The following is a 26,775-nucleotide window of genomic DNA, read 5'->3' as shown; positions in this document are numbered from 1 at the left end:
TATCTACGCCAACCATTTACATAAGTGAATACAAGCAACCACTGATGCATTCAGCTGAAAGTGAACAGAGGAACAGAAGCCTTCTTTCAGCTAGCTAGCTGCTTCTTTCTAGGTTAAAAAAAATCTTGGCAAAACGAAGCAGTTTGCTTCAGTTTGTCACAAATAGACATCAGAGAATGCAGCTCAAGATCAGCCTTCATCCTCAACCCAGAAACCTGCACCACTTTCTGTATAAGCCAAGTAAGTTAGTAACAACACGTACGTGGCTGCTCATTCAGCCCTTTCTAGGTCAACAGCAGTGCAGTTACCAGTGTGTGCGGGCATGCGTGTAGTTAACGTGCCTGCAGCATCAGACTATGCTCAATTGTAATTTTTAATGTTACTGAACATGTTTGCCCTGGTGTACCTCGGTCCATGCCAGGCTGGGTTGTTAATGTTCATCTAGGTACGTTTATTTTTTCCTCTGATGATGTATAACACTTGTATTAATGTTACGTTTTATTAATTTGTCCTTAACTTGCTCATCATGGGTTTAAAATTAACTTTCCCCCATCTGGCTGTTTCTCAGTCGCTCCTTTGATTAATGTCTGATTAGACTAGATTTCTGATGCGTTTCTACAGTGAACTAAGGCATGTTGTTTTAGCTTAACACCAAGCTATAGTTTCAAATAATTAATTAATATGTACTTAACAGATTTTTTTTCCCTGACCCCCGACCTTATTTTTGGAAGCACTGCTTTCTTATTCTAACAGTAGTACTGATAGAAAACACTGAGTTGGTCCTGCATTAGCTTTTTTTGAAGATGTGTGTTTGTCTTGGAGCAGCACAGCGAACAGGCAGAAAGACAGTGTATAAGAATGACTCTTTTAAACACAAATTATTTTAAATGACTCACCTTGTATATGGCCAGTGCTTTGCCATTCACCTGAGAAAAAAACACATGGACATGTAACTGATTTACTGCCTTTATGTAACATCACACATCTGCTACACTAATGATATTTAATAAAATCAAAGTGGTACACAGACAGAGTGGATAAGTTCTTGTGGTATTGTTTAAAACTGACCTTTTCGAATTTTACAGGTCCAAACTGGTTGATGCCCATTTTCTGGTGTGAGCATGAGCTTAAAGTCTTTGTCTGGATTTTGAACGACCACTTCATAGAAATTTGGGCCTGTGCTGTTATATCTGAGCTTTAATGCCTGTGAAAGAAAAAAATGAATAAATAAGAAGTCAGACTTTGAGCAAAATTTTTTTCTTTGGTCATATGAGGTTAAGTTGTGGTGTTTTTTTCACTTCCATCAAAGACATCAGAGACAGAGACAGAAAAAATAATATATCTATTGTATATTGCCAAATATTGCTCAACTGTCTGGCTAAAATGGAAGACCACATGGAGCCAGGCATGGTCATGACTGCAGATATTTGAATGTGTTTATCATTTCCTGTATCAACAGCTGATCATAGGCTGCAATCAAAAATAAAAAAACTGATATTACTGAAAGAAATGTTGTTCATTATGATAATGTCAGTGTTTCATGACTTTTTTTGGCATTTAAGAACCTCAGCTGCCATGAGGCTTTGGTTGTACATGCAAATCAAACACGAGGGAGGAGACACCACATGTCAGTAGTGAAAAATTTTCTGAAATTTAATATATGGATATGCAAATGAGGCTCATCTAATTAAATATGTACAAATCTGCATAAATTTAAAAAATCTGAACACTGGATGAAGCCAAATTAAAAATTCTCAATTTAATTTATTGTCATATAAGTGTCAAAGATATTTACAAAGTGAATTTTGGATATTTCTGTTTATCACTCCATAAATCAGAATATAGTGTCGACAGCCATGAATCTTTTTAGAACTAAAATGTTACATAAATCAGGTAATTAGTGAGATATGAATAAACCCCTCAGTAAATACCATCAGAGTATAGACAGTAATAAAACTTGGTGTATGTAAGTGCCACTGAAGTGAACATTTTTGGCCCACAGTATGAGATGAGACGCATTTATACATTGTAAAATTCCACACATTTTAAGACCCAAGATAAGACACCAGGGTAAAAAATTTAGCTATCACCATGAAACTGCTGCAGTTGATTACTTACATTAAAACAATTATTTTTTGTCCTGCAAGTTTTTTGAGACACTAAGTCTTAATATGAAAATTAGTCACCATCTAATTAAATAAAAATACATATATAAATACATTTCTAGAACAGAAATCTTAACCAAAATAAACATCTCAACAATTATTCTGGACAATTTCTCTCTATATTCTGAGAGAAGACATGATATGGAAGCAAAATAAAACATCTCAAAATTGATCAGTGCATAAAAAAATAGGTTTTCACCTGGGGTTTCTCGCCTTCAGGATAAATCTCTGCACCATCCTGATCTGTCGTTAAGGTGAACCAATTTTGCATTTTCAGGGACTTTTCTGGTTTTGACTTTGGGATTCCATTGAACCCATAGGATTTTTCTCTTGAATCCAATTCCTGTAGAAAAAACAAAACAAAACAAAAACATTGTTATCTGTGTTGTGTATTTACCAATTAATTTATAGTGTCATTCTGTATCTTATTATGACTGGTATTGTTGACAGTAAGACATAAAATAACCTCTTGTAGACCAAGATCAGATGGGATCAGGTAAACATGGAGTGTGAGGGATGTTTGAGATGATGCTGTGAGGATCTTGCTATATATTAACACCATACAGTATATTTCCACTGGAAGGCCCAACCAGTCCAACAGGACCAATAATAGAGAGAAATCTGGGTCAGACAGCTTGACATGGGACGATGTGACCTCAGACACTTTTTCCACGACATCTCCACAGTCATCTATGTGTAGGACTGCAAACTTATCTAATATTTTAGGATTGTCATCTGCACGAAACAAAAGCACAGTAAGTGAAGAGAAAAGGATTGCATCAGTTTTTGTACTCGTGCTGTCAAAAATAAAAAGTGAGTACATTTTATTTTTCATTATTTTCTTCATGTCCACTTACCTATGCAGATCCAGTGTGGCAGGTACACTACATCTAACTTCCCAGCAATGACTGTGATGTCCATCAGGGGACCTGCAGGCATGTACTTCATCCTTTCAATCCTCCCAAAGTGTCCACTCAAAGAGCAAAACTGGTACTTAAAGCTGACCTTTTCCTTACAGACCCAGCGCAAGCCAGAGACACTGCATTCAAAGTTTCCTGCTCCAGACTGTAGGCTAAAATGTAAATGGAAATAAAACAAGTGAGTTTGTGTCATCAAAACATTTTTGTACCAGATAGTAAACATATTTATTTCTGCTGATAAGTTGGGCATTTTAACATGGGGGTCTATGAGGATGAACTCCCTTTTGGAGCCAGTCTCAAGTGGCCATTTGAGGACCTGCAGTTTTTGGCACTTCCGTGTTAATCTCTATAAACAAATTCTGCATGTGTACAGAATCTGAAGACAACGGGACAGATTTTGGGATCAGAAGTGTTCTGGTTTCTGTTTGTATTCCGTTTGTAGTCCGAGTAGTATTGACCAAAATCTTATCTATTATGAGATAGGGATCAGTGTTTGTGGGTTTATCATATGTAACACAATAAACACACGCTGAAATCAACACAACAAATGGAGTGACGTGTGAATAAGTCACTATGACGGACGCAAATTAATACATTGGAACCGGGGGACCCGCTTGCTGGTTTCTGGTGTGCTGGTCAGCTACAACAGCACTGGAGAGAGAGTTATGCACAAGAACAGGATGGTGTGCAGGCGTTGCTCCACCATTGTAGAGGATGTGAATGGAAAAACATCGAACATACTAATGCACATTGGATGGCATCACCCGGATGTGTCAATCACCTAATGTAAATGTAATGATATTACCTGAAATCCTGTTGGTGACGTGTTGTATTATTGAATCGCTATTTTACCTGGTGCACTGTTCGCTACTGCCGCTTGCTCTCCCCTTCTACCGGCGGCACGGGAATGCGCATATGCAGTAGAACAGCCAATAGGAACACAGTGGTCTGAGCTGACCCTTGATTGGTTGATGCACATCGGCACTATACTGATTCTTTAGAGGCTGAACACAGAGCCATGGTGAGGTGCAAAAACCTATTGTTTGTCTCAGACCACTTGATTTACATTATGCTTAGAGGATATAAAATTTTTACTCAATTATACCAAAACAATGTTGCCTACTGGAACTTTAAGTATCATGATAATGTATCATGGATCTTCTGGTGATTTCCATCCCTACTGGATAATACCAAAATATGGGCTTCACCCTCAGAGGCTCATCACTGTCAGTCTGGTTCCTGACATTGTTTCACTGTAAGTTTCATTTTTCAGCCCCAAACGTTGAAGCTTAGCTGTGATGGAACATTTAGGATCTTATATTTACCTGTAAGTTGAAGCCTTGTCTGCATCTGTACTGGTCACTTCAGGGTCAACTTTAGTCCAGTCACTGGAGTCCTGCTGCAGAGGACAGTCATTTTTACAAAGACGTGAAGATGTGTTTTAGTAACTTCACATTAACTGATAACAAATAAACTCAACAGAAGAATAGCTGCTGAAATGCAGTAGCTAATGGGGATCATAATAAACTAAACTAAACAAATGAATGGATGTAAGGAATTACCATAATGCTTCCACAACCCTCAAGCTCCAAGCTTCTTGAAGGCCCTTGTGAAGACACAGAGGATCAAAAATATATGTTGATACATTAAATCACATAACATTGCATGTGTTTTGCATCATATGCTAGATAATGCTGCTCAAACATGAGAGCAATATGTAACAGTAGGTTAGGATTGTAATGTAAAGTGTACAGCAATGGGTGTTGATGTTGTGGTCATGCTATATACAGTATGTTTATATGCGCTGTGGTAACCAGGTTACTGTTAAGCTGTGTATACATGCAGCAGGACAGTAATCATCAGATTTCTCCCCTACTTCCCACATTATTTTGGAATGATGGCTTTCTTTATCATTATTTAGATAATTTTCTTTGCATTTTTTGCCTTTATTGGACAAATCTGGGACAGTGGGAGAGGGGATGACAGGACATAAAAGTCCAACAGCTGGAATCAAACTGTGGATGTTGTGGTTACATTGCATGCTGTAACCATCTGGCCATCAAGATGCTCCAGCTTTTTTCTTTTTATTGTAGTGATAGGGATAAACAATGACAGGCGGACAGACTGACAGCCTCACAGCATGAATGTGTCTGAATTTGACTATCAAACACTCGATAGTGGAACAAACTTAATTAGACTACTAGAGGCTACTTGTTGTTTCAGTCACGGTTATTTGATTTCACTATTAACCGCGGTTTTAAACGCCACGGTTAATTATTTGTAAAGATTCCTCAACACCGTCACTCTCCAAAGATTATGCCGGGATGCGGAACCATATACAGTAGGTCAGCGCAACTCACACGGAACGAAAACAAAGTCACACAAGCGGCGTCTCCGAGTGATGAAATATGGATGAAGAAGACTTATTCCCCCCCCCCAAGTAAAGGTAAATGCACAATAACTGGGTTAAAATACGTCAGTCTCAATTTATCTAATGTAACATTGAATTACAAATTATATGTTAGTGTGTCATTTGCAATTAATGGCATATTGGTATGATACGAGTTGGGCTTACAGTGCAACGTGACAAGCTAAGGCACGTCTCAATTTTTTTTTTTGATGGATAGTTTTGCAGTTTGTGTGCACACAGCGTGACGTTGTAATGGTTTTGGGTCCGTGTAGCTCTTTGGAGTGAGATGACAGGCAGAAACTCACGTCCACACGAGTGTGGGATTTCACAAATGCTTGTCAATTATTTTTACATCAACTTAAAAACACTCCAACCTTACCAAGCCCGGTTGTACGGCTACTATATTTTCATACATGAACAAAATAGTCGCCACACGTACTCATAACCATCACTGTTGTGTTGAGAGATAAAAGAAAAAGCAGGAGCACATGGAAATAAATGAAACTTAAAGATCTATAAGGAGTGTTCATGTGATTTTACACATTTATAGTGTGAAATTAATTAATGCATATTAATCGTGATAATCGTAAAACCGTGATTATTTCTCTGACAATAATCGTACCAAGAAAATCTATAATCGTGACATCCCTAGCTGTTACCTTCCCTTCTATTGTCATTAACATGCATGCTTCTGAGATTTGTTTAAAAACTTGTTACATGTATACATGGCAGAACATTCTGCATCGTATCTGCAGAAATGTATCTGGGAGATACTAAATTTCCCTAATACCCTACCCCAATTATGGAAACAAGGTTTCTGCTTGATACGAAGTTTAAGAAATCAGCTTACTCAAGAGTCGACTGTAACCTGATTATAAGAGCCTGGAAATACACTGATAGTCAGTACCCTGTCCTAAACTGTAATGCTTCTAAAAACCAAAGAGGAAATTAAAAATTGTAAAAGTTATTGATTCTGTAACAGGAACTTTTTACAAACAACTAAATCATTCTAATAAATAACAATGATTATTTGGTATTTGGTTTTTTTCTACATTTCTTTGGCTGTGTAGAACAATGCTGGCAACAACAGTCTTGGTATTCTGGGTTTCCTTGTTTTCTGTCTCATTGCTTTTAAAAGTAGCATTTAAGTTAAAGAATACAGACTGCTCTGCATACCAAAGTTTGTTTTTCCCCCACATTTTACCTTTGGATCCTGAGCTGATTTCTGACAACCTCTCTGCCAGATCAGTCCTGTTCATCTCCATTAAAACCTCCCTGGTCACCTCCACAGACTGCTCGCCATAGATCTCCACCATCAGCTCCACTATTTCATCTCTGTCTGCCATCTCCATTCTCTGACTTGAGATTTTTGGGAGGTCTTTCTTCATTGTAGTGCGCTGTAGGACATGTTTGAATTGCTCGAGCTCCCCATAACTTAAATCTATGAGTGTTTCCAAAAGCTTCTCCATAAGTGATGTCCTGGTCACCACCTGATGGATTCAAAGTAGACAGAGGACATTTATGTAATATTTCCACTTAGTGATGAAACAATATATTTGCATTAATGCAAACATTAATAAGAGTATTATAACAACTAACAATAACCACATCAGGCACAATGATACATTTGGTTCTACATGTGTTGATTTCTGTAACATGATTAATTTAATTTTATAAACCCGTCTCTAACTCTCTGTCACTGTGCTCCCAAAAGCAGGAATGATCCACCTGATATCATGTTCTCATCACTTTTACAACAGATGTGATGTTTCTGGTTTAAACATTTTTCCACCTCTTTACTGTCATGATGAGGATAATTTTCCAGCTGTAAAGATTAAACGAAAGCTGTGTTGTGAAAAGTGTGTCTAATGTGACATTACTCACCTTCTGGAGTGGTTTAGATTGATGTTTCTCTGAGGAGAAAGAAAACAGAAAATGACTTGTTACTGATTCAAAGTAAGATTATAAACAACTTTAGTCAAATTTTGTTTTTGAATAAAACATAACATGAATAATTCATTATAAAATACAAGCCAAATCTGCAATCACAAACAAAGAGAGTGAGAGACTTTTGACACCATCTGTGTCTATCATCTATCATTGACACCCATTAAATCTAAATGACTCCAATACAAAAGTCCTGCAACAAACCCCACATTTATAAAAATTATGATGTCTGAAATGTGTCAAAATACATAATTTACAATGCTGTTCAATGACAATATTCAGTGTGTCAGAGAGGTGTTGATTCAGGTGGTCACTTTTGAGGTCAAAGTATTTACGCTTGATGTTCTCTATCATTCTGTGAACTGTACCCTCAAAGTAGCTGGATTCAACTCAATGATTTCTGCAGTGAAAGTAATGAATGTGGTGTTTTTAAATTGCTGACTGCTCCCTAATATTTCATATTTTTTATTTTTGATTGAATAAAGTTTGAACCCAGTTTTACTATGAATTCTTCAATAGTGAACACGTAAATAAAGCTTTACTTATACAGCATTTTAAAACACAGCTACAAAGTGCTTCATACACACACACACACACACACACACACACGCCAAAATATAAAGTAAAAATCAAGTAAACATTTATTAGACATATGATTGTGTAATGTGGTGGTTTTTGCATTCTTCATCTTACCTTTGTGTCCTGAGCTGGTTTCTGACAGCATCTCTGCCAGATCAGTCCTGTTCATCTCCATTAAAACCTCCCTTGTCACCTCCACAGACTGTTGGCCGTAGATCCTCACCATGAGCTCCCCTATTTCAACTCTACCTGCCATCTCCATTCTCTGTCTTGAGATTTTTGGGAGTCCTTTCTTCATTCTAATGTGCTGTAGGGCACACTTGAAGTCCTCGAGCTCCCCGGGACTTAATCCTTCCAGTGTTTCCAAAAGCTTCTCCATAAGTAAGTAAGTAAGTAAGTAAGTAAGTAAAATTGATTTGTATAGCACTTCTCACAGAGAGAACTCACAAAGTGCTTCACAGGATTAAAATACAACCAAGAATACATACATACAAACATACAGACATACATGTGTTCATTTCTGTAGCTTCATCACAATACAGTGGCCCTTATTTACGAAATGAACGTATGACAGAAAACTGGGCATTCTGTTATTTCCACGCAAAACTTTTTAATGTGGATGTGAGTGGAGGCTATGATCAAATCTCACATCACGTCTCAACTCATGCACAAGTTTGTGTCAGTGTGGACTAATGGTACAGCAGAGTAAATCTGGCTGAGTTGGATAATTGTAATTAGACCATATTCTGACAGGCATATTAAGTATTTACAGCCACATATTAATCACTTCAAGATGTATAGCTGCCACATGGACACAGTCTCTCTATCACAGCTCACAGTAACCTGGCTCTGTGTTACTGACCAATGGCTGAACACCACTGGTGCCTGCCTCTAATTTATCTGAAGCTCTTTTTTGTCAACATTGACAAGTCAAAGCATGTTTATATTATTTATTATAAACACTTAAGTTAAAACTAGAAATACTGTCCCATGGCTGTATGCCTCAACACACCAGTTTACATCAATGTCCTTCACACACATCTTGTCCCTGAAAGCACAGAGGGCCTATACAATCAGCTCAGTTTCAAGGTGGGCACTTGAGATTAGTGTTGCCAATTAAATATCTGACCAAATTTCTCCCCTCCTCCTGAGATATGACACTGAGTAATGGCCAGAAAAGTGTTCAATGCAGAACATTATGATGTCTGAGCGAAGCTGACCTTTGACCTTTTGTATATAAAATGTCATCACTTCATTATTTTATCCTCTCAGACATTTGTGTGAAGTTTTGTCATAATAAGTGTAAGAATTCTTGAATTATGGCCAAAAACATGTTTTGTGAGGTCACACTGATCTTTGATCTTTTACCACAGAACTCTAAACAGTTAATTCATTTGTTCCAAGAAATTCCCTTAAATGTTAGTAGCCAAGGATATTAAATTCTTACTTATGTCTGGCTCAGACACAGGTGGTGTGTCTGTGTCTCCTCAGTCACCTGTTATCATTATTATTATTATTATTATTATAATTATGGCCAAAATGAAATGGACCCGATACGCGCGGCCCCAAGCTCATCAGTCAGGATCAATTATAAGATTTATGTGAATATCATAACAATATCAATATTATATATATAATATGTAGGCTAATATTACTAATTTATAGAGGCTGGGTTAGTAATATAATAGATGAATTAAATATTCCAACCTCAGATGGAGTTTCGATTGTCCACTGCAATGCTGTTGATGGCTGCAGTGGTTTTTCTCCAAATTGAATTTGACTTTCTTTGAGGCCACTTTCCAGGCTGCCAAATTGAACCAGTTGGTTAAACTGAACCTGGGATGTCAATGTTTCTGTTTCTTACTCACAGAAGTTTCTCTTCTAGGCCTTAATATACCTCTCCTTGTCGTAAACTCTAAGGGCGAGGCCTCTAAACCGAGAATATATTGGGGTGGGATATTTAAAAGACGATTGTTTTCAGCAGTCACATTTATCAATGCCCGATCATTTGTACGCTGTGATCAGTGAGATACAAACGTTTTTAAAATGTGAACCCTGTTAGATGATTTCTGCATTTGGTTTTGTGCTGGTTTGTACATTAGATTGATAAATGAGGGCCAGTGTGCTCCATTTAATGCTATAAACTGGTTATCAGTAATTGTGCTTTAACAACTGTCTCTAACTCTCTCTGTCACTGTGCTCCCAAAAGCAGGAATGATCCACCTGATCACATGTTCCCATTGCTTTTACAGCCGATGTGATTTTTCTGGTTTAAAACCTTTTTACACCTCTTTACTGTCATGATGAGGATCACTTTCCACCTGTAAAAATTCAAAGAAAGCTGTGTTCTGTAAAATGTGTCTGATGTGTAGGAGCCCCTTAGAGGTCAAGTTGGGAGATTTTTTTTGGACTGACTTTTGCGTCCCCTCGCAATACTTTTTGCGTCCCCTTACAATACTTTTTGCATTCCCTCGCAATAAATTTTGCATTACCTCGCAATAGTTTTGCTTTCCCTTGCAATAATGTTTTGGATTCCCATGAGCCACCAGTGTCACTTCCTCTTAGATGCCTGCATTGATCGGTGACCAACATAAACTTGCATAAAGCTGGGGAGATCTCCTTTTAAACTGTAGTGTTGTTATTATTGTCTTTCATGCTGTTGTAACTAGCTTGTAACTAACGCATGTTTCTGTTAGGCCTATGTGTTTCACTAACGTTCTTTATGTATTATGAAGAATGTCAGACTGGCCAATCAGTGGCAGAGTTGGGCCCCGAGTCACAAATAGCACATTTCGACTGACATAGAACTGGCACGGTGCCGGTTCCCGAACCTAATTAAGTAAGCTACTTAGAACGGCATGAAAGACAATAATAACAACACTACAGTTTAAAAGGAGATCTTGCCAGCTTTATACAAGTTTACGTTGGTCACCGATCAATGCGAGCGTCTAAGAGGAAGTGACAATGGTGGCTCATGGGAATCCAAAACATTATTGCAAGGGAATGCAAAACTATTGCGAGGGGGACGCAAAAGTATTGCGAGGGAAAGCAAAATTCATTGCGAGGGAACACAAAAAGTACTGCGAGGGGACGCAAAAGTCAGTCCAAAAAAAATCTCCCGACCTGACCTTTAAGGGGCTCCGTAGATGTGACATTACTCACTCTCTGCTGGAGCAGTTCAGATGGATGTTTCTCTGAGGAGAAAGAAAACAGAAAATGACCCATGAGTGATTCAAAATCAGTCTATAAACAGCTTTAATCAGATTTTGTTTTTTTTTTTGGTAACAATTTTTTATTAGTTTTATGCCAACATAAAAAAGGGCAGACAGACAGACAGTAGATGTGCCTGCACATCGATACATTTGGGTATAGTGGCATATTGTCCAGTATCCATTTATAAAAAACAAAAAAGGGTGCATCATGTCCTACAAACAACAAAAACAAAAACAAAAACAAAAACAAAAAAACAACACCACTTTCCCATTTTGCAAGTAAGGACATGCACATATTTATGCCTGTATGTCTCTGCCCCCAACCCCACATACACAATGTCAGCAGCTAATCGAAAAAAACAAAACAAAACAAAAACAAATGAGAACCGTTCCCTTCCTGGTGAGTGATCTGCACCGCCCCCAACCTAGTTAATCCCCCCTTTTATAGGCATGATTTTTCACAGCTGTGATAGCTTCTGACCAAGATTTTATGGTTTATAAAGTATGTGGTGGTTTCCACCGTACTGCTAACATTTTCTTAGCAGCAGTTAGGCCGGAAAGTCAAATTCTTTTTTCATGTACTGACATAGAAATTTGAGAGTTATCATTCAGCAAACAAAGTACGGGGCAACATGGGACCTCCCTATTAAGAATTTTAGATAAGGATTTGGAGACTTGTAACCAAAACAGCTGTACTCCAGGGCATTCCCAAAACATATGTGTAAAGGTATCTAAGCAGCATTGCATACATAGTTGGTAGAAAGGGGATGACTCCAACATCTGGGCGCGAAATAAGATTATGTTGCTTTTGAATAAAATACCATATGGAGGATTCATCGTAAAATAACACTAAAATGGGCTTGGATCTGACATCATAAAAACAGAATGAGAGAGGTTAGACACCTTATCATTAACACCCATTAAATCTAAAGGACTGCAAAACAAAATCCCTGCAACAAACACTACCTTTATATAGATTATAATGTTTCACATGTCAAAATATATCATTTAAAGCAAATGTAAATTAAATTAAATGTGTTATTTTATAACTAACTTAACTAGTTTTGCATGTTTTTACACATCCCCCATTAAATTTAAAATTATTTATGATCATTTCAGTTTTGAGTAATTAAGGCACGAGACCACCTGTGGATAGGCTATATAAGCTGTGTTAATGCTGCGTTCTTCAGTTGGCAGTTACCACCATCTTATCAACTGTGCAGTAAAGCCGATGAACACCAGTTAATTTCATCTCTGTCTTTATTTATCATTCTTCAGGTGGGTAAATCATTTTTCTTTTAACATTCTCGTAGTTGTCAGTCATGTGTTTTCTGTTTAGTGTGCTGTTTTGTGTTGTAGAGATGTGAATTTTTATTTTTTACTGGCGGTTGCACTAGCCCAGGCGGAGATGGGTCGGCATCAGTTTGCCATGTGCTGGTGCGTTTGACACGGGGCACCTGTCAGGACATGCGGGGGGAGATTGGATGTGGCTGTTGCCTTACTTCAATGCTGAATTTATGTGTGTGCGATTTAGTTTATCTTATCTTATCTTAATTTTTGAGTGTTTGGTAGGTTTTTTTTCGTGTTTTTCTGCATTTAATCATAACGGTTTTGTAATCTTTTTAGCTAGCAGTTGTCAGTTTGTTTTATAAACGGTTCGAACACGGACGGTTGGGCCGAACAGTCGATTAGCAGCGCTGCTGTATAATGTTGCCAGGCAACCGCGCAACTTGGATGTTACATCAGTTGTAAATAAAGGGGATAAATGAGGGGAAATATATTGTTAACAGTGCTGTCTGATTAAACGTAGGGAATAAGACAACTGTTTTATACTGAGATTGATAATAAGTGTACATAGTAAAATGATATAGAAGGAATATGTAAATACCTTGTAAAAGTGATAATTTTAATAGCCTTTGTTTTGTATTGTAATTGTAATTTTATATTGTTGTTTAAATTGTTAAGTGAATTGTTGAATTGAGTCAGCAGTTGTCACCATCTAATCAACTGTGCAGTAAAGCTGATGAAGACCAGTTAATTTCATCTGTCTTTATTTATCATTCTTCAGGATGAAACAATTTTTTCTAAAATATTCCACCCCTTTGAGTGACCACTCTATGGGTCTAACACCTGCTCTCTAATTTTTCAGATTTCTTTTTGATAAAATGAGGTTTGAATGCAGCTTCACTATGAAATCTAAAATCTATTTATTAAACATTTATGAGAAACATATTATTGTGTAATGTGGCAGTTTTTGTCTTCTTTCTCTGACCTTTGATTCTTGAGCTGATGACTGACAACTTGTTGACCAGATCAGTCCTGTTCATGTCCATGAAAACCTCCTTGGTCACCTTCACAGACTGCTGGCCACAAGTCTGGAGCATCAGATTCACCAGTGTGACTGCACTGCCTGCCCGCAGTAGTCGGCTCAATGAGATGTGTGGAAGGCCCTTCTGGAATTGTGTGAACCGCAGCAACCACTTCAATTTCTCAAGCTCCTCATAACTCAAATCTTTCAGTGTTTCCAAAAGAATCTGTTTCACAGCTGCCTGAAAAATTTAAAGGATACGTTAAGCAAATGTGTCATTTCTGAACTGGCATAATTAAACATCTATTTCTTTGCATTTCATCAGTGTCAGTATTTTTAGACATAGATCTTATAACATATTATATTTCTTCTGCATGATCACTCAAGACAATGATACAGTTGGTAATATTTGTTCTATTGACTATGTTTCCCTCTTTTTCTTTACAAACACAAAGTGTTTTATGTCTAGTCATTTTTTCAGCAGCATCAAACATCATCTCCAGTAGTGGAGCAGCAGAGCATTCATTCTGTCATTACATCAGTGGTGGATAACATTATTACTAGAGAACTCGATCTCAGAGGGTAATTTTAGTATTTCCCAACCTAGATCCTGTTTCCCATTTTTTGTGTCTAAGTGACTGATGGGGACAACAACTCGTCCAGTACTGAGAGAGAACTGTGCAGCTGGCAGCGGTGAAACAGGCTGCAATGTAATCCCTATGGGCACTGGAACATCATCAATCACCTTCCACTTAAAGTGTTTGGTTTTGCCACAGACATGCTCAGATTGTTATCATAGGTGTCTGACACCATTATGGAGAGGAACCCTACAGAGGTTGACCTCTTTGTTTAACACTAATATTCTTTCTGTTTAACCAGAAACATCCCTGAAATCATCTTCACCAAACACACCGGGCTCTAATGGATGTAAAGCTACTATGACATCACCCACTGCTTTGTAGACTGCTGTTTTGAGGCATTGAGTTTGGCATTTCAGGCATCGCCAAATTGTTTTTTTTTTTGGAGTCAGAAGTGGCCATATTCAGAGGGTGGGACTGTGGAAAAGCAAGGGATGGATCTGACCTACAGACCACAGCAACACATTGCAGACAACCTGTCACTCAAGCCACCCCATCATTAAATATGTGTAACTTTAAGCTTAAATAAAATGTAAACAGGTGAGTTTAAAAAAAAATCATCCCCCGCACAGTTGTCATGAATGTTGAAATTAGCTACAAAGACCAGAGCTGTTTTTTGTGTCAGGCTGTAAACATGTTTATTTCTGTTGGCTTCATTTCTCAGCCCTGGAGGTTGCTTGTGAAAATTTTTGCATCTAACTGGATGAATTAAGAGTTTATTTCAACCAAACCAGAGTTTGTGATTTTTGGAACAGTGGAGAGACAAACCACGATGGGTTTTGTGAGAGTTACTTTGTTTCTCTTGTCAGACACTTATAATAACAATCAGAGCCTGTCAGTGGCAAAAACAAGCACTTATAGTGGATGTAAATCGACAGTGTTCATTACATTGCAGCCGGTTTTGCCACTGTTGGCTGCAGCAGTCTCACTCAATACTGGGAAAATAGGGTCCAGGTCAGAAAACACAGTTAAGTTATCCTTCAACACAGTGAGAACCATCCAATTTAAAACCTTTGGTTTGATTTGCATCATCATTTATGATGTTCAGGATGAGGATGGTTTTCAACCTGCATCTACTGAATGAAAGCTGTGATGTGTAAAGTCAGACTCACTCTCTTCAACACTGCAGGTTGATGTTCATCCACTGAGTGTTTCTCTGCAGAGAAAAGACATTTAAAATGACTCAGAGGATTAAACTCTAATCTAACATAGAAAGTATAATCAACTTTAAAAAGGCTCAGTTACCTCAAAAGTAGATATAACAAATTCACAATATCATAAACACTTTCACAGTCTAAAGCAATCCAACACAAAAGTCCTGCAACAATTACTAAACTCATTAAACTTAAAACATTCTGTGTGACTGTTATTGATTTAATTATGATTCAACTGATGATTTATTGATCCCTACTGTGTTTTTTATTCACATTTGTGATGATAGAGTTTGTACACAAGCAGATTTACCTTTTTTAAATTATGAATCATAAAATGTATTTATTAGACATTTATGAGACACATGAGATTATGTGACAGTTTTTGTCTTACCTTTGAGTTCTGAGCTGGGCTTTGACAACCTCTGCATCAGATCAGTCCTGTTCATTTTCTTTACAGCCTCCCTGGTTAACTGCACAGACTGTTGGCTGTAGGTCTGCAACATCACATCCACTATTTCTTCTCTGTCTGTGGTGTAACTCAACTCTGGTGAGATGTTTGGGAGGTTCTTTTGAGAGACAGTCAGCTTCAGGGACCACTTAAATTTCTTGAACTCCTTGTCACTCAAACCATTCAGAGTTTCCAAAAGCAGCTGTTTAACAGCTGCCATTGTTGCTACCTGAAATAATCAATACATTTATAGGACATATATTTAATCCACTGGGACAATTACAAATGTGTTTGCACCACATCAATGTTAATGGAGATGTGACTGTTACTGGCAGATCACATAAGGTAGTGATCCATTTGGTGACTGCTGCTATATTAAGTGCAGTTGGTTCAGTTGTTTTTTTATAGATTGGTATGTTTGTGCATATCTGTGTTTTAGTATATTTTGATTTTTTTTTTTTTTTTTTTGAGGAACCAAACTACAAATCAAAAGATGATTCCCTTTTCCTTCTTCCTTTTAATTCTTATGAACTGGTTAATTGTTTTTCTTTTAAGTTACAGGCTGCAGCTCTTTTCACAAAAACTGAAATGAGTCACAGTGGCTCAAAAAATTATTTTCATTATCTTATGAATTTATTTTGTTTTATGCTTCAGAAAAAAATAATGGTTTAAAGTAAAATAAATAGATGTTTCTGGTGGATAAAGTTCTCTTTACTGTTGATGAAAAAAGTTGTTGAAAATGTTCATGCTGACATTTCCTCATCTCATCCTCAGTGGTAAAAACATCATATCATTACTGTTGCATAAAATTACTGCTAAAAAGCTTGACCTGAATGCAGCTTCAGTTCTGTGAAAAATAAATAAGTCCAACTGATCCTTACTTTGGATCATATCATTTAAAATGTTCAAGATGATGGTAATTTTTAACCTGCATTTGTTGAATGAAAGCTGTTTTGTATGAAGTCAGACCAATGTGACATTACTCACTTTCTGGATCAGTGCAGGTCGGTGTTCATCTGAGTGTCGCTCTGAGGAGATAAGTGGTAAAAGTCATCAGTGACTGATCAAACATCTGACAGTAAATTTGTTTTCAGGCCATTCTGCTTTGTAAAAATTTCAAATAGGCAAAATTACACAGTCAACAGTCATTTTGCCTCCTCTCCCAAAATATTTTTCATATTTCACATTAGTCATAAAACATATTTTCTACGAAGAGAGTGATTCTTAGTTTCTCTACATCATAAATCTTAACATTTATGAATATTTATTAAGCTTAATATTTCTAATTTAAAGAGAAGAAAACATGGTTTATAAACTTAAGACACGTGTTTTCTTCATTTTCTTACTTTTGGGTCGTTTGCTGCTGTCTAACAACCTCCACACCAGATCAGTCCTCTTCATCTTCTTTAAAACCTCCTGTGTTGTCTCCACAGACTGTTGGCCGTCAGTTAGCACCATTAAAAACACTGTGTTCTGTCTGTCTTCTATCTCCAGCAGTATCAGTGTCATGTCTGAGAGGCGTCTGTAGAGGTCAGTCTGACTCAGGAGGACGTCCCTGAACTCCTCAAGCTCCCTGTCACTCAAACCAGCCAGTGTTTCCAAAAGCAGCTCTATGACAGACGTCATCGCTTCCACCTGGTAAATTCAAAGGAAATGTTCATGAGGTAAAAAGTGCAATTTGTCAGCTGGGATGATTACAGATTCTGTTCACATCTCATCAATGTCTGTGTTTTAGAAATGTGGATGAGGTAAGAGTACATCAGTTATATCACACAAAGTAATGATACAACTGATCACATAATGTCAGACAGAAGTGTCATTACTCACCTTCTGGATCAATGCAGGCCAATGTTCATCCACACAGTGTTTCTCTGAGGACAAAGGAAATATGAATGAATGATTGATTTAACATAAGGCTTTATAATCAGACACTGTTGGACTGTTATAATTCTAATATCAAGGATTTATATTAGAACTGGTTAAATGAACAAAAAAATCAACCTTAACAGTAACATCATAAAAATCAATGACGGTTTCACCTGACGTCTTCTTTGCTGTTAAACTCTGTGTTAAAGGTTCATACTCTGAAATGTAAATTAAAGTAACTGCAGTGTTTAGAGGAAACATTATTTTTAGATTGTGACAAATATATATTTTTTTTATATTTAATTTGTTTTTTTTAAGTCTTAAGTTTTTTATAGGACACATACCTCCCTCTGTGGTTCTCACACCAAAAGCTTCAGCCGATGATCCTGCAGCTGCAACACATTTAATGACAACTGTAATCATAATAATAAAGACACTGTGTGAAGCCTTTATGTGTTCTTGTCCTGAGTGGAATACTCAGTCCTCCGGAGAACAAAAAGTCTTTAATATTTCAGTTTCAGGTGTGTGGACTGAAGGCAGGAGGAAGCCATGGTTACAGAGATGACAGAGGGAATCAATGAGAAAACACTGTGATAATCTGCCTGACACAGATTGCCTGTCTGTCTCCACAGTGGAGTGTAGTATAAGTCAAATCAAAGCTTTACACAGAGAAATCAAAGAGACAACATTTGTCCAATTCCCAACAGGCTAAATAAATTACAAGACTGATTCTAGAGGCTAAGCCAACGCTTTAAGCCACTAACATGTTCTGCCACGGAAGAATTAATTGACACACCACTTTATCTGTTGAATGAATTAAAGTCCAAACGATCTTTGCAGTTGAACACCATTTATTCCACATCCATTGATCTCCAAACCAGACGATTACCTTCAAAACAGGTTACAACTCATGTCTACAGACTGCAGCAACAAGCTGCCTCAGTGTGTGTGTGACCAGGTGAGTGCTAAACAAGTGAGTGATTGAGTGTGTGGTCAAAAACTGTTTCAACTTCCGGGTAGCACCTGAACCCACACAGTTTGATTCCTACTTATACTACCGAGCGCTAATTGGCTCCTACACTGATAATGAGATCAACATATACAAAATTAATGGATCAAACAGAACAAACACGATCATGTGGCCCAGTCACAGAGAATGTTTTCAAAGAAAAGATGTTGAGAAACTTTTGAAATCCAAAACATTCACCTCTGAGGTAATCTTTGTCTCATTTTACATTTAGTTTTTATGTTGTAAGCACAAGTAAATTCAGTTTGTTAAATGAGTCACTTCATTCATTTCACAGAGTGAGAAGCATATTCCCATATTATTAAAATAACAGACACCTAACTCTGTGAAGCTGATATTCAGTTTGTAGTTGAGACTGTGTTTCAGAGGTGTTGTTTCAGCTCTTTGGTTGTTCTGGGGTCATGACAGGCCTACGTGTTGTTACTGCATTGCTTTGACTATAAGCTGCTGATTTTGTAACAATACATATTTATTTATTATTACATATAAAGTTACAGTTGTCCTCTTTATCTTACCTTTGTGTCCTGAGCTGGTCTCTGACAGCCTCTGCACCAGATCAGTCCTGTTCATGTCCATCAAAACCTCCTTGGTCACCTCCACAGACTGTTGACCGCATCTCTCCAACATTACATCCACCAGTTGGTTTACACAGTCAATCCACTGCTGTTGTCTCGATGAGATGTTTGAAAAGCTCAGTTCACTCCCTGGGATGAGTTTAAGGCTCCTCTGGAAGAACATGAACTGCAGCAGCCATTTAAATTTCTCTAACTCCTCGTAACTCAAATCACTGAGTGTTTCCAAAAGCAGCTCTTTAACAGCCCTCATTGTTGCCACCTGGAAAATTACAAGTATATGTTCATAGTGAAAATATGTTTAGTAGATTTATCTTTTTACACCTGATCATTGTCATTATCATTATTATTTAATATTATTTTAGACACTTAATTGTTTGAAGATGTATTTTTCTACAATACCACCTGAGCTACTAATACAACATACGTTAATTCTCTGTTCATTAGAGCAGAAGATGATTCCTGTGTCCTTCTACACTTTAATATCTGTAACCTGATTGATGTTCATTCAATTTTATTTCCAGGCTGTCATAAACTAAAATAAGCCACCTGATCTGAATATCAGATGTTGTTGATGAAGTCAGAGAAACAGGTGGCAGCACAATAAAGACATTTTCTTATCTTCGTGTTGAGCATGTTGAACTGTTTAAAACACAATGAATTAATGATAGGAATATTAATGAACAGAAATTGATCATAGCTTCAGTTCTCTGAGAAACATCCAGTTTGGTTTAATTTATCATCATTAATGCTGATATGACTTTAAACCTGCATCTTATTTAATAAAAGCTGTATTCTGCGTGGTCACACAGATATGACATCGCTTACTTTATGTATCAGCGCAGACAGGCATTCATCCATAGAGTGTTTTTCTGAGGAATAAGAAAGAAAGTAAAAACAGGGAATTCACATCAGACAATACTGCTTTGTAAAAAACAAAAGAAAACACAATAAAAAAATGTCAGCACAGAATTACACTCGAACCTCAACAGATCAACAGATATTTTTACCCGCTTTCCTGAAATATTTTTTCATACTTCACAAGTCATAAAATACATCTTATACATTAGATTATGTGACTTTTAAAATTATTATTCATAATGTGAAGAGAAGAAAACATATTTATAAACTAATGAGATGCGTGTTTAGAATTTGTTTTATGATTTTAAGATGTTTTTGTCTTACTTTTGGGTCCTGAGCTGCTGTGTGACAACCTCTGCACCAGATCAGTCCTCTTCATCTTCTCTAAAACCTCTATGGTTGTCTTCACAGACTGTTGGCCGTCATTCTGCACCATTAAAAACACTGTGTCCTGCATGTCTGCTGTCCTTAGCTGCCTCCGATAGAAACGTCTGTGGAGGTGACTCTGACTCAGGACCGTCTTGAACTCCCTGAGCTCCCCGTCACTCAAACCAGCCAGTGTTTCCAAAAGCAGCTCTATGACAGACGCTATCGTCTCCACCTGGTAAATTCAGAGGAAATGTTCATGAGGTAAAAGTGCAATATGTCAGCTGGGATGTGTAAAAAAAATTCTGTTCACATCTCATCAGTGTCCTGTTTTATAAATAAGGATGTGGTCAGAGTACATTGGTAATATATCACACAAAGTAATGGTCAAACACCAGTTTTATTTTTTATTTATTACAACATCAAGCTGCAAACTGCTGTATATATGTATATATGTATATATATGTAAATCTAACACAAATTATTAACATTATTGGTATATAATATTCATGCTGAAGACCTCATGTGTTCATTATGCAGCTTAATCAGTTCAATTCTGTGAGAAATAATAAAATTAAAATAAAAGCTGCACTGTGTAAAGTCAGAGTGATGTGACATTACTCACCCTCTGGATCAGTAAAGGCCGCTGTTTCTCTGAGGAGAAAATAAGTAGAAAAAGACCTATTAACTTTAACATCAGGCTTAATAAACATTTATGATCCAAATGATTTAATCCTAAAGTGACACTTAAACCTTTTTAACAGTGACATAATAATATGTCAAGTCAATACATCGAGTCAAAGTTTATTACAGCCCAATGTAGGCATGCCTCAAAGGGCCGTACAAACAATAACTTAAATTAAATTTCGATTTTATATCTAAAGTCCAACGTCATAAAACATGATTTGCCTCAGAGAGCTTTACAACATATGACATTCCTCTGTCCTTGAACCATCACAGCAGATAGTGAAATATCCCTCTCCCTAAAAAAAAACTTTTAACGGGGAGAAAAAATGGTAGAAAACTCAGGAAGAGCAACAGTTGCAGCGATATACTGCTTTCAAGGTATAAAGTCATATATAAGCTGACGGTTGTCAAACTGTGTACATTTGCTTATCTACAATATAAAATAAAATTCAACTGGACGTTGAATCTCCCCTTTATTTTAGTTATGTTCTAAGGGGAGACTTTTTACACATACTTCCATTAACACAATGGTTTCAAGTTTCAATTATAGTAATAAAACCTTTGTTTAACCAACCAGAACCCTTCTGTTTTTATTCCATTAAGAGTCACTCTGACTGATAACAAGACAAATTCTTTCTTTTGTTGATTGGTTTTACATGTACATGTATTTGTTATTTCCATGTACACAAACTTAAAATATATGTTCCTATTTTTACATTTTTAAAAATAAAATGTAAAAACAATTACAACATTACAACATTATAATATCATAAAAAAAATAGAAAAAAAAAATGACTAAAATGACTGATATGATTTGGAGATGACGTGAAGCTAATTTGACACATTTCATCTTTAGAGAAAATTCATTGCAAGATGCTATAAAACTTCTACTTTGAATCATCAAAGTGTAAATGACTGAGATTCATCAAAAACAGAATTTATATCTTGAATTATGAAGGAAAAGAACTGAAGAATTTGTAAAGGTGATCTCTAAAGTTCAGCTGTGTGTTGCACTCATTATAGTGTTTTTAACTGCATGTGGGTCAAGAAAGAGAATTCCCAACACAATTATCTTCAAGATGGGAAGAGCTGTTGGTATCTCCAGGAAATGTGCTTCTTTTGTTGCTCGCCCCCTCTTGTGTCAGATCGTGCAAAGTTCAGGATTATGTCACCTTGACTATTGTTCTGTGGTCTGGGCATCTGCTGCTACAGGTGAGCTCAGAAAGCTGCAGATTGCCCAAAATAAGGCTGCACAGTTGGTGTTGAGTTGCTCATCCAGATCAAAAATTAACCACATGCATGATTCCCTCTCATGGCTGACGGTAGAAAACAGGTTAGCAGTGAACACAGCTGTATTGTTTAAGTCAGTCTTGATCAGTAGAACACCTGATTTTATATTTGAACAAATTGTTTTTCGAAATGCTGTGCACAATCTAGAGGGTCCAGAAACGGTCAGCTGGTACTGCCTCGCCCAAGAACAAATGCTTTATCACGATCTTTTATTTATAGAGCAATAACTCTCTGGAATAATCTGTATCACCATCTCTGTTGTACAGAAAATAAACAGGTATTTAAAAAGAAACTTAAATCTCACTTAAGATTGTAAATGTTGACTTGGCTATATGTAGAGTGTTCAGTGTTTTCACAGAAAATGAATTGTTAGATTTATGAAAATTATTAAATGTTGCATGTTATAATTAAGATTTATCATTAGGTATATTATAATTGTATTTAAATGTAAAATGAATGTGGTCTTTTGTTGATGATATGATATGATATGATTGATTGTTGTTGTCTATTTTGTTTGTTTTTGTGGACCTCAGGAAAACTAGTTTGTCACTATGGTACCAGCTAATGGGGATCCCTAATAAACTAAAACTAAACCTTTTACTTGCAATAAACTTTAGTAAGCACAGAACGTTTTGATCTCTTAGCCCTTTATCAGGTTCAGTAACTTACTGAATCTCATAAAGGTCTGAGGCCATTGTGTCAGCCACTTGCTTGCTTTTTTCAGTTGCGTTACTCTTTTCATACGCTGAGCTGAACTGTCAGTCAGAGTGATTCTACTCACCAACAGGCTCCACCGACTTCGCCACCAGTTCATCATGTTGTATCAGCCAATAAACAGGCAATGAGGGCCGATAAGGGCCAACGGTGTGGGACACAAAACAAAAACTAGGGCAACAGACTTTTGACATTAATCAATGGATGACCATTGGTTTGGTGTGTCAGGGGCCCTTACTGTCAGATTCTGGGTTTCTAGATAATCTGATCAGTGACTGATTACAAGCAGATTACAAATCATTAATTGAGAAGACATCATACTACCTCTGCACCCACCTTCTGCCATGGTATCTACACCTGTTGCTCCGGCTGAAGGTTTCCCAGCTGAAACAAAAGAAGGGAAAATGAAAGCTTCTTTAAGATGGACCCAACACAACCACTTTTTTCAAATGCCCTGATTGGTTGTCAGGTTAAAAAAAGACTTAAAAAGTAAAGGACTGGTGACAATCTGTTATTTTCTAACTGTCAAGTGACCAAAATGAAAAGAGCAAAACCAACGATGTGCCTGTCTCTCTCAATACTTTTCAGCTTCCCCAGCTGGTCTGTGGCTCTCAGCCCGAGCCCATTTGTTCCTATGGAAATGTAAATCAAATACATAGTTTCATCTTTTTTTCAAAAAGGCAAAAGAATTCCTCAAACAGCTGTGCACTGTAATTTGTTTTACCATCCTTAGTGAAACAGAATAATGGATAATTGTCAGCTGCAAATTTGGTGCAGTAGTGAGTCAAATTAAATAAGACTGAGCTGCAAATGTGCAAAATCTGTCCTGTGTCTTTTATTTTTAGTTGTAATGTCTTATGCTTTATTTTTAAGTATATTACATTGTATTTGATTGACATTTCTTTCTTTTATGCTTCAATTATATGTTTTTCTACATTCGTTCAGTATGTTGCACATTCTTGTGCTGTTGTTATGTTGTCATGGACTGGATAATACACCTACCGTCTGCCATTGTATTTTTATTAATTGCTGCTGCTGAGGATCAAGGAGCTGTAAAACAATAAATACATTTAAAAACTTTACATAAGATAAAGACTTCAGAACAATGTTCAGTATTGTTCTTAGACAATATGCATACCTCTGTTGTTTCATATACATCTCAATGATAAATAACATGGTGTCTCTCTTTAATGATCAGAGTAGGGCTGCAACTAATTATCATTTTCATTGTTGATTCATCTGTCCATTATTTTCTCTATTAATTCATTAGTTGTTTGGTCTATAAAATGTCACAAAATGGTGAAAATGAGATACTCAGTTTCCATTTCACATTTAAGAAGCTTTTTCCTTTAGAAAAATACTCAAAACCAGTTAATCGATAATCAGATTAGTTGGCAACTAATTTAATGGATGACAACTAATCAATTAACTGATTAATTGTTGCAGCTCTAGATCAGAGCGCCAAGAATGCAAGACAAAATAAATAGAACAGAAATAACAACAGATATACAACAATATAAGGCTCAGTTAAAGGTATAATACGCAGGAATTGTCAGTTACTCTTTGAAACAGTATCACCACTGAAAGTGAAGGCCAACCCCAGAGTCACTCTTGTTCACTATCTTTGCGTTTTAATGGTGCTGTGTCCACGAGCAAAAAAAAAGTAGACTATCAAAATAGTTGCGTAGTTTTGTAATAAAAAGTACATTTCCCACACATGAACAATAGCAGGTATGGGTCCCAGACATTATTTGATTTACTGAGCAGACTAAACTACACAGGGTAACGTTACCCCAGCAGCCCTATCTTTAACTGAAGTAAACGTAGAAATACCACACTGAAGAAACTGTTACTCTTACAAGTAAAAGTATTGCATTCAAAATCTTTCTCCAGTGAAAGTACATGAGTATTAGCATTAAAATATACTTGAAGTACCAAAACTAAAAGTAGTCCTACTCACTATGAAGAACGGGCCATTTCAGAATAATGTAAATTAAATTCCTTGATTATAATCACTGATACATGAATGTGTAATTCACTTTAATGTTGCAGCAGGTAAGGATGGAGCTAATGCTAACATTATGTACTGCTGGGTCAATTAATTCATAATAATATATCATAATTCTTTAACGTTAGTTGATTCTTTTTAGTCTGAATATGCAACATAACTTGTAACTAATGCTGTCAAGTTTATTGTAGCAGAGTAAAAACGAACATTGGCTTTAAAAAATATAGTGGATTATAAGTATTAACTAGCATAACTTGTAAATACTCAAGTAAAATTACTTTAAATAACGTTACAGTGGCCTAACATGGGTGTGTCTGTGTGTGTAAACTCTGTCTCTCGTTGAACGTCGCCTTTGCTGTTTCTTATATTCTAGTTTCTGTTTTAATAAACTGTCTTGTCAAAGCACTTTAGCAACTTCAGCTAGCAACCTGTTGTTCACATACTGATGTTAGAAAAGTGTTAGTTACTGTACCGTTAGCTTAGTTAACCGTTTTTACACACTAATGGAGCTCAACAGGAAGTTAAAACCATGAAAGTGAAAGTAAGAGTTAAAGTAAGTTTTACAAACCGTTTTAAAACAGCTCGTAGCTTCAGCTGTCAGAGATAAAGTCCGTCCAGTTGTTATGACAGCGGTAAATCATGTCTGGTTGAGTTGACAGGACTTGGGGTCGAAGTGTCGCCCGTTGGAGAGCCGTTTCCCCCAATAGAATGTCTCTGCAGACCTGTAGACTGCAGATTCAGACCCGCAGTTCTGGACCCGCAGTTCTAGACCCCTTGTTTTTCGCGACAGTGTCCCCTACTGGACGGCTGTATAACTGCAACTAAATCACCACTGTTTGAAACAAGTTACACTTTTAATGCTTTATTACAATATACAATTTTAAAATTTTATTACACCCGAATAAAAATACCAAGATTTAATTGCTAATTTATGCTTGGGTGCTGTTCTGCATTATTATTGTTTGCTCGTTGTTTTGTATGGTTTGATCCAACTATTTTAGTTCTTTATTTCTTAATATTCATCAGACTGCTCTGACTGGCACGCCAAAAACTTGCACTGCATTGATCAAACACGCTACACCATATAATAGGAAATGTCTGGTCTTGGGTGTTTGTTGTGGGAATTTGAAACAAAGGCTGTGAAATACTGAAATGGTTTGAAATGTTTTATTGTGTGATTGTGTGCTGTGGTTACATCACACATCAGGGAGATCTGCAGAGAAAAAAAAAGAAATCAAACATATCACAATACTGAAAACAGAAACACTTAAAAAAAAATTAAATACCTATCACAGTCTACACTGAAATACTGAAGATTCTGGAGCATAGCAAATACATTATTATATCGACATATTAACAACATTACCTACAATTTGAATAGTGCCCCTTCCTTGTTGTGCATTTCTCTAGTTGGGGCAAGGTTTTCCCTTTATGGATTGTTATGTGCACCTTAAATAGATAGTGCCTAATTAGTCAAAGTTAATATTTTTCAACCGTTTTACACACATAAACAAGGCCAAAACCCAATAATAGACAAAAATACAATTCTGATCTTCTGCGCCGGATGAGCTTAATTTCTGTCCACAAAATCTCTAAATATAGG

The 26,775-nt window shown here is 36.7% G+C and overlaps 1 protein-coding gene across 7 annotated transcripts; it reads right to left on the bottom strand.

Moving 5' to 3' along the window:
* Positions 1-852: 852 nt before the first annotated feature.
* On the bottom strand, positions 853-25,919 carry LOC117265277 (uncharacterized). 7 transcript variants are annotated; one of them, XM_078166052.1, is made up of 26 exons: positions 25,741-25,919; positions 24,167-24,214; positions 23,489-23,548; positions 21,099-21,127; positions 20,432-20,708; positions 20,075-20,118; positions 19,190-19,508; positions 17,992-18,039; positions 17,821-17,865; positions 17,609-17,652; positions 17,128-17,416; positions 16,769-16,809; positions 15,725-16,010; positions 15,292-15,335; positions 13,506-13,782; positions 11,184-11,215; positions 8,136-8,394; positions 7,380-7,408; positions 6,700-6,985; positions 4,648-4,691; positions 4,411-4,484; positions 3,023-3,237; positions 2,632-2,900; positions 2,365-2,508; positions 1,069-1,204; positions 853-926 (listed from the first exon to the last, which is right to left on the bottom strand). In XM_078166052.1, exons 2-26 carry the CDS (start codon positions 24,174-24,176, stop codon positions 868-870), a joined length of 3,360 nt encoding a protein of 1,119 aa, XP_078022178.1. In that variant the 5' UTR covers positions 24,177-24,214; positions 25,741-25,919; the 3' UTR covers positions 853-867. The 7 variants fall into 7 exon arrangements, with proteins under 7 accessions (XP_078022178.1, XP_078022180.1, XP_078022179.1 ...); XM_078166054.1 differs by having other exon boundaries at positions 4,411-4,481; XM_078166053.1 differs by having other exon boundaries at positions 8,136-8,391.
* Between the last annotated feature and the right edge of the window lie 856 nt (positions 25,920-26,775).

Source organism: Epinephelus lanceolatus, unplaced genomic scaffold, assembly GCF_041903045.1.
Source record: "Epinephelus lanceolatus isolate andai-2023 unplaced genomic scaffold, ASM4190304v1 scaffold110, whole genome shotgun sequence".
Lineage (NCBI taxonomy): Eukaryota > Metazoa > Chordata > Actinopteri > Perciformes > Serranidae > Epinephelus > Epinephelus lanceolatus.
The sequence above is the reverse complement of the archived record's forward strand: the minus strand, read 5'-3'. Positions and strand labels throughout refer to the sequence as shown.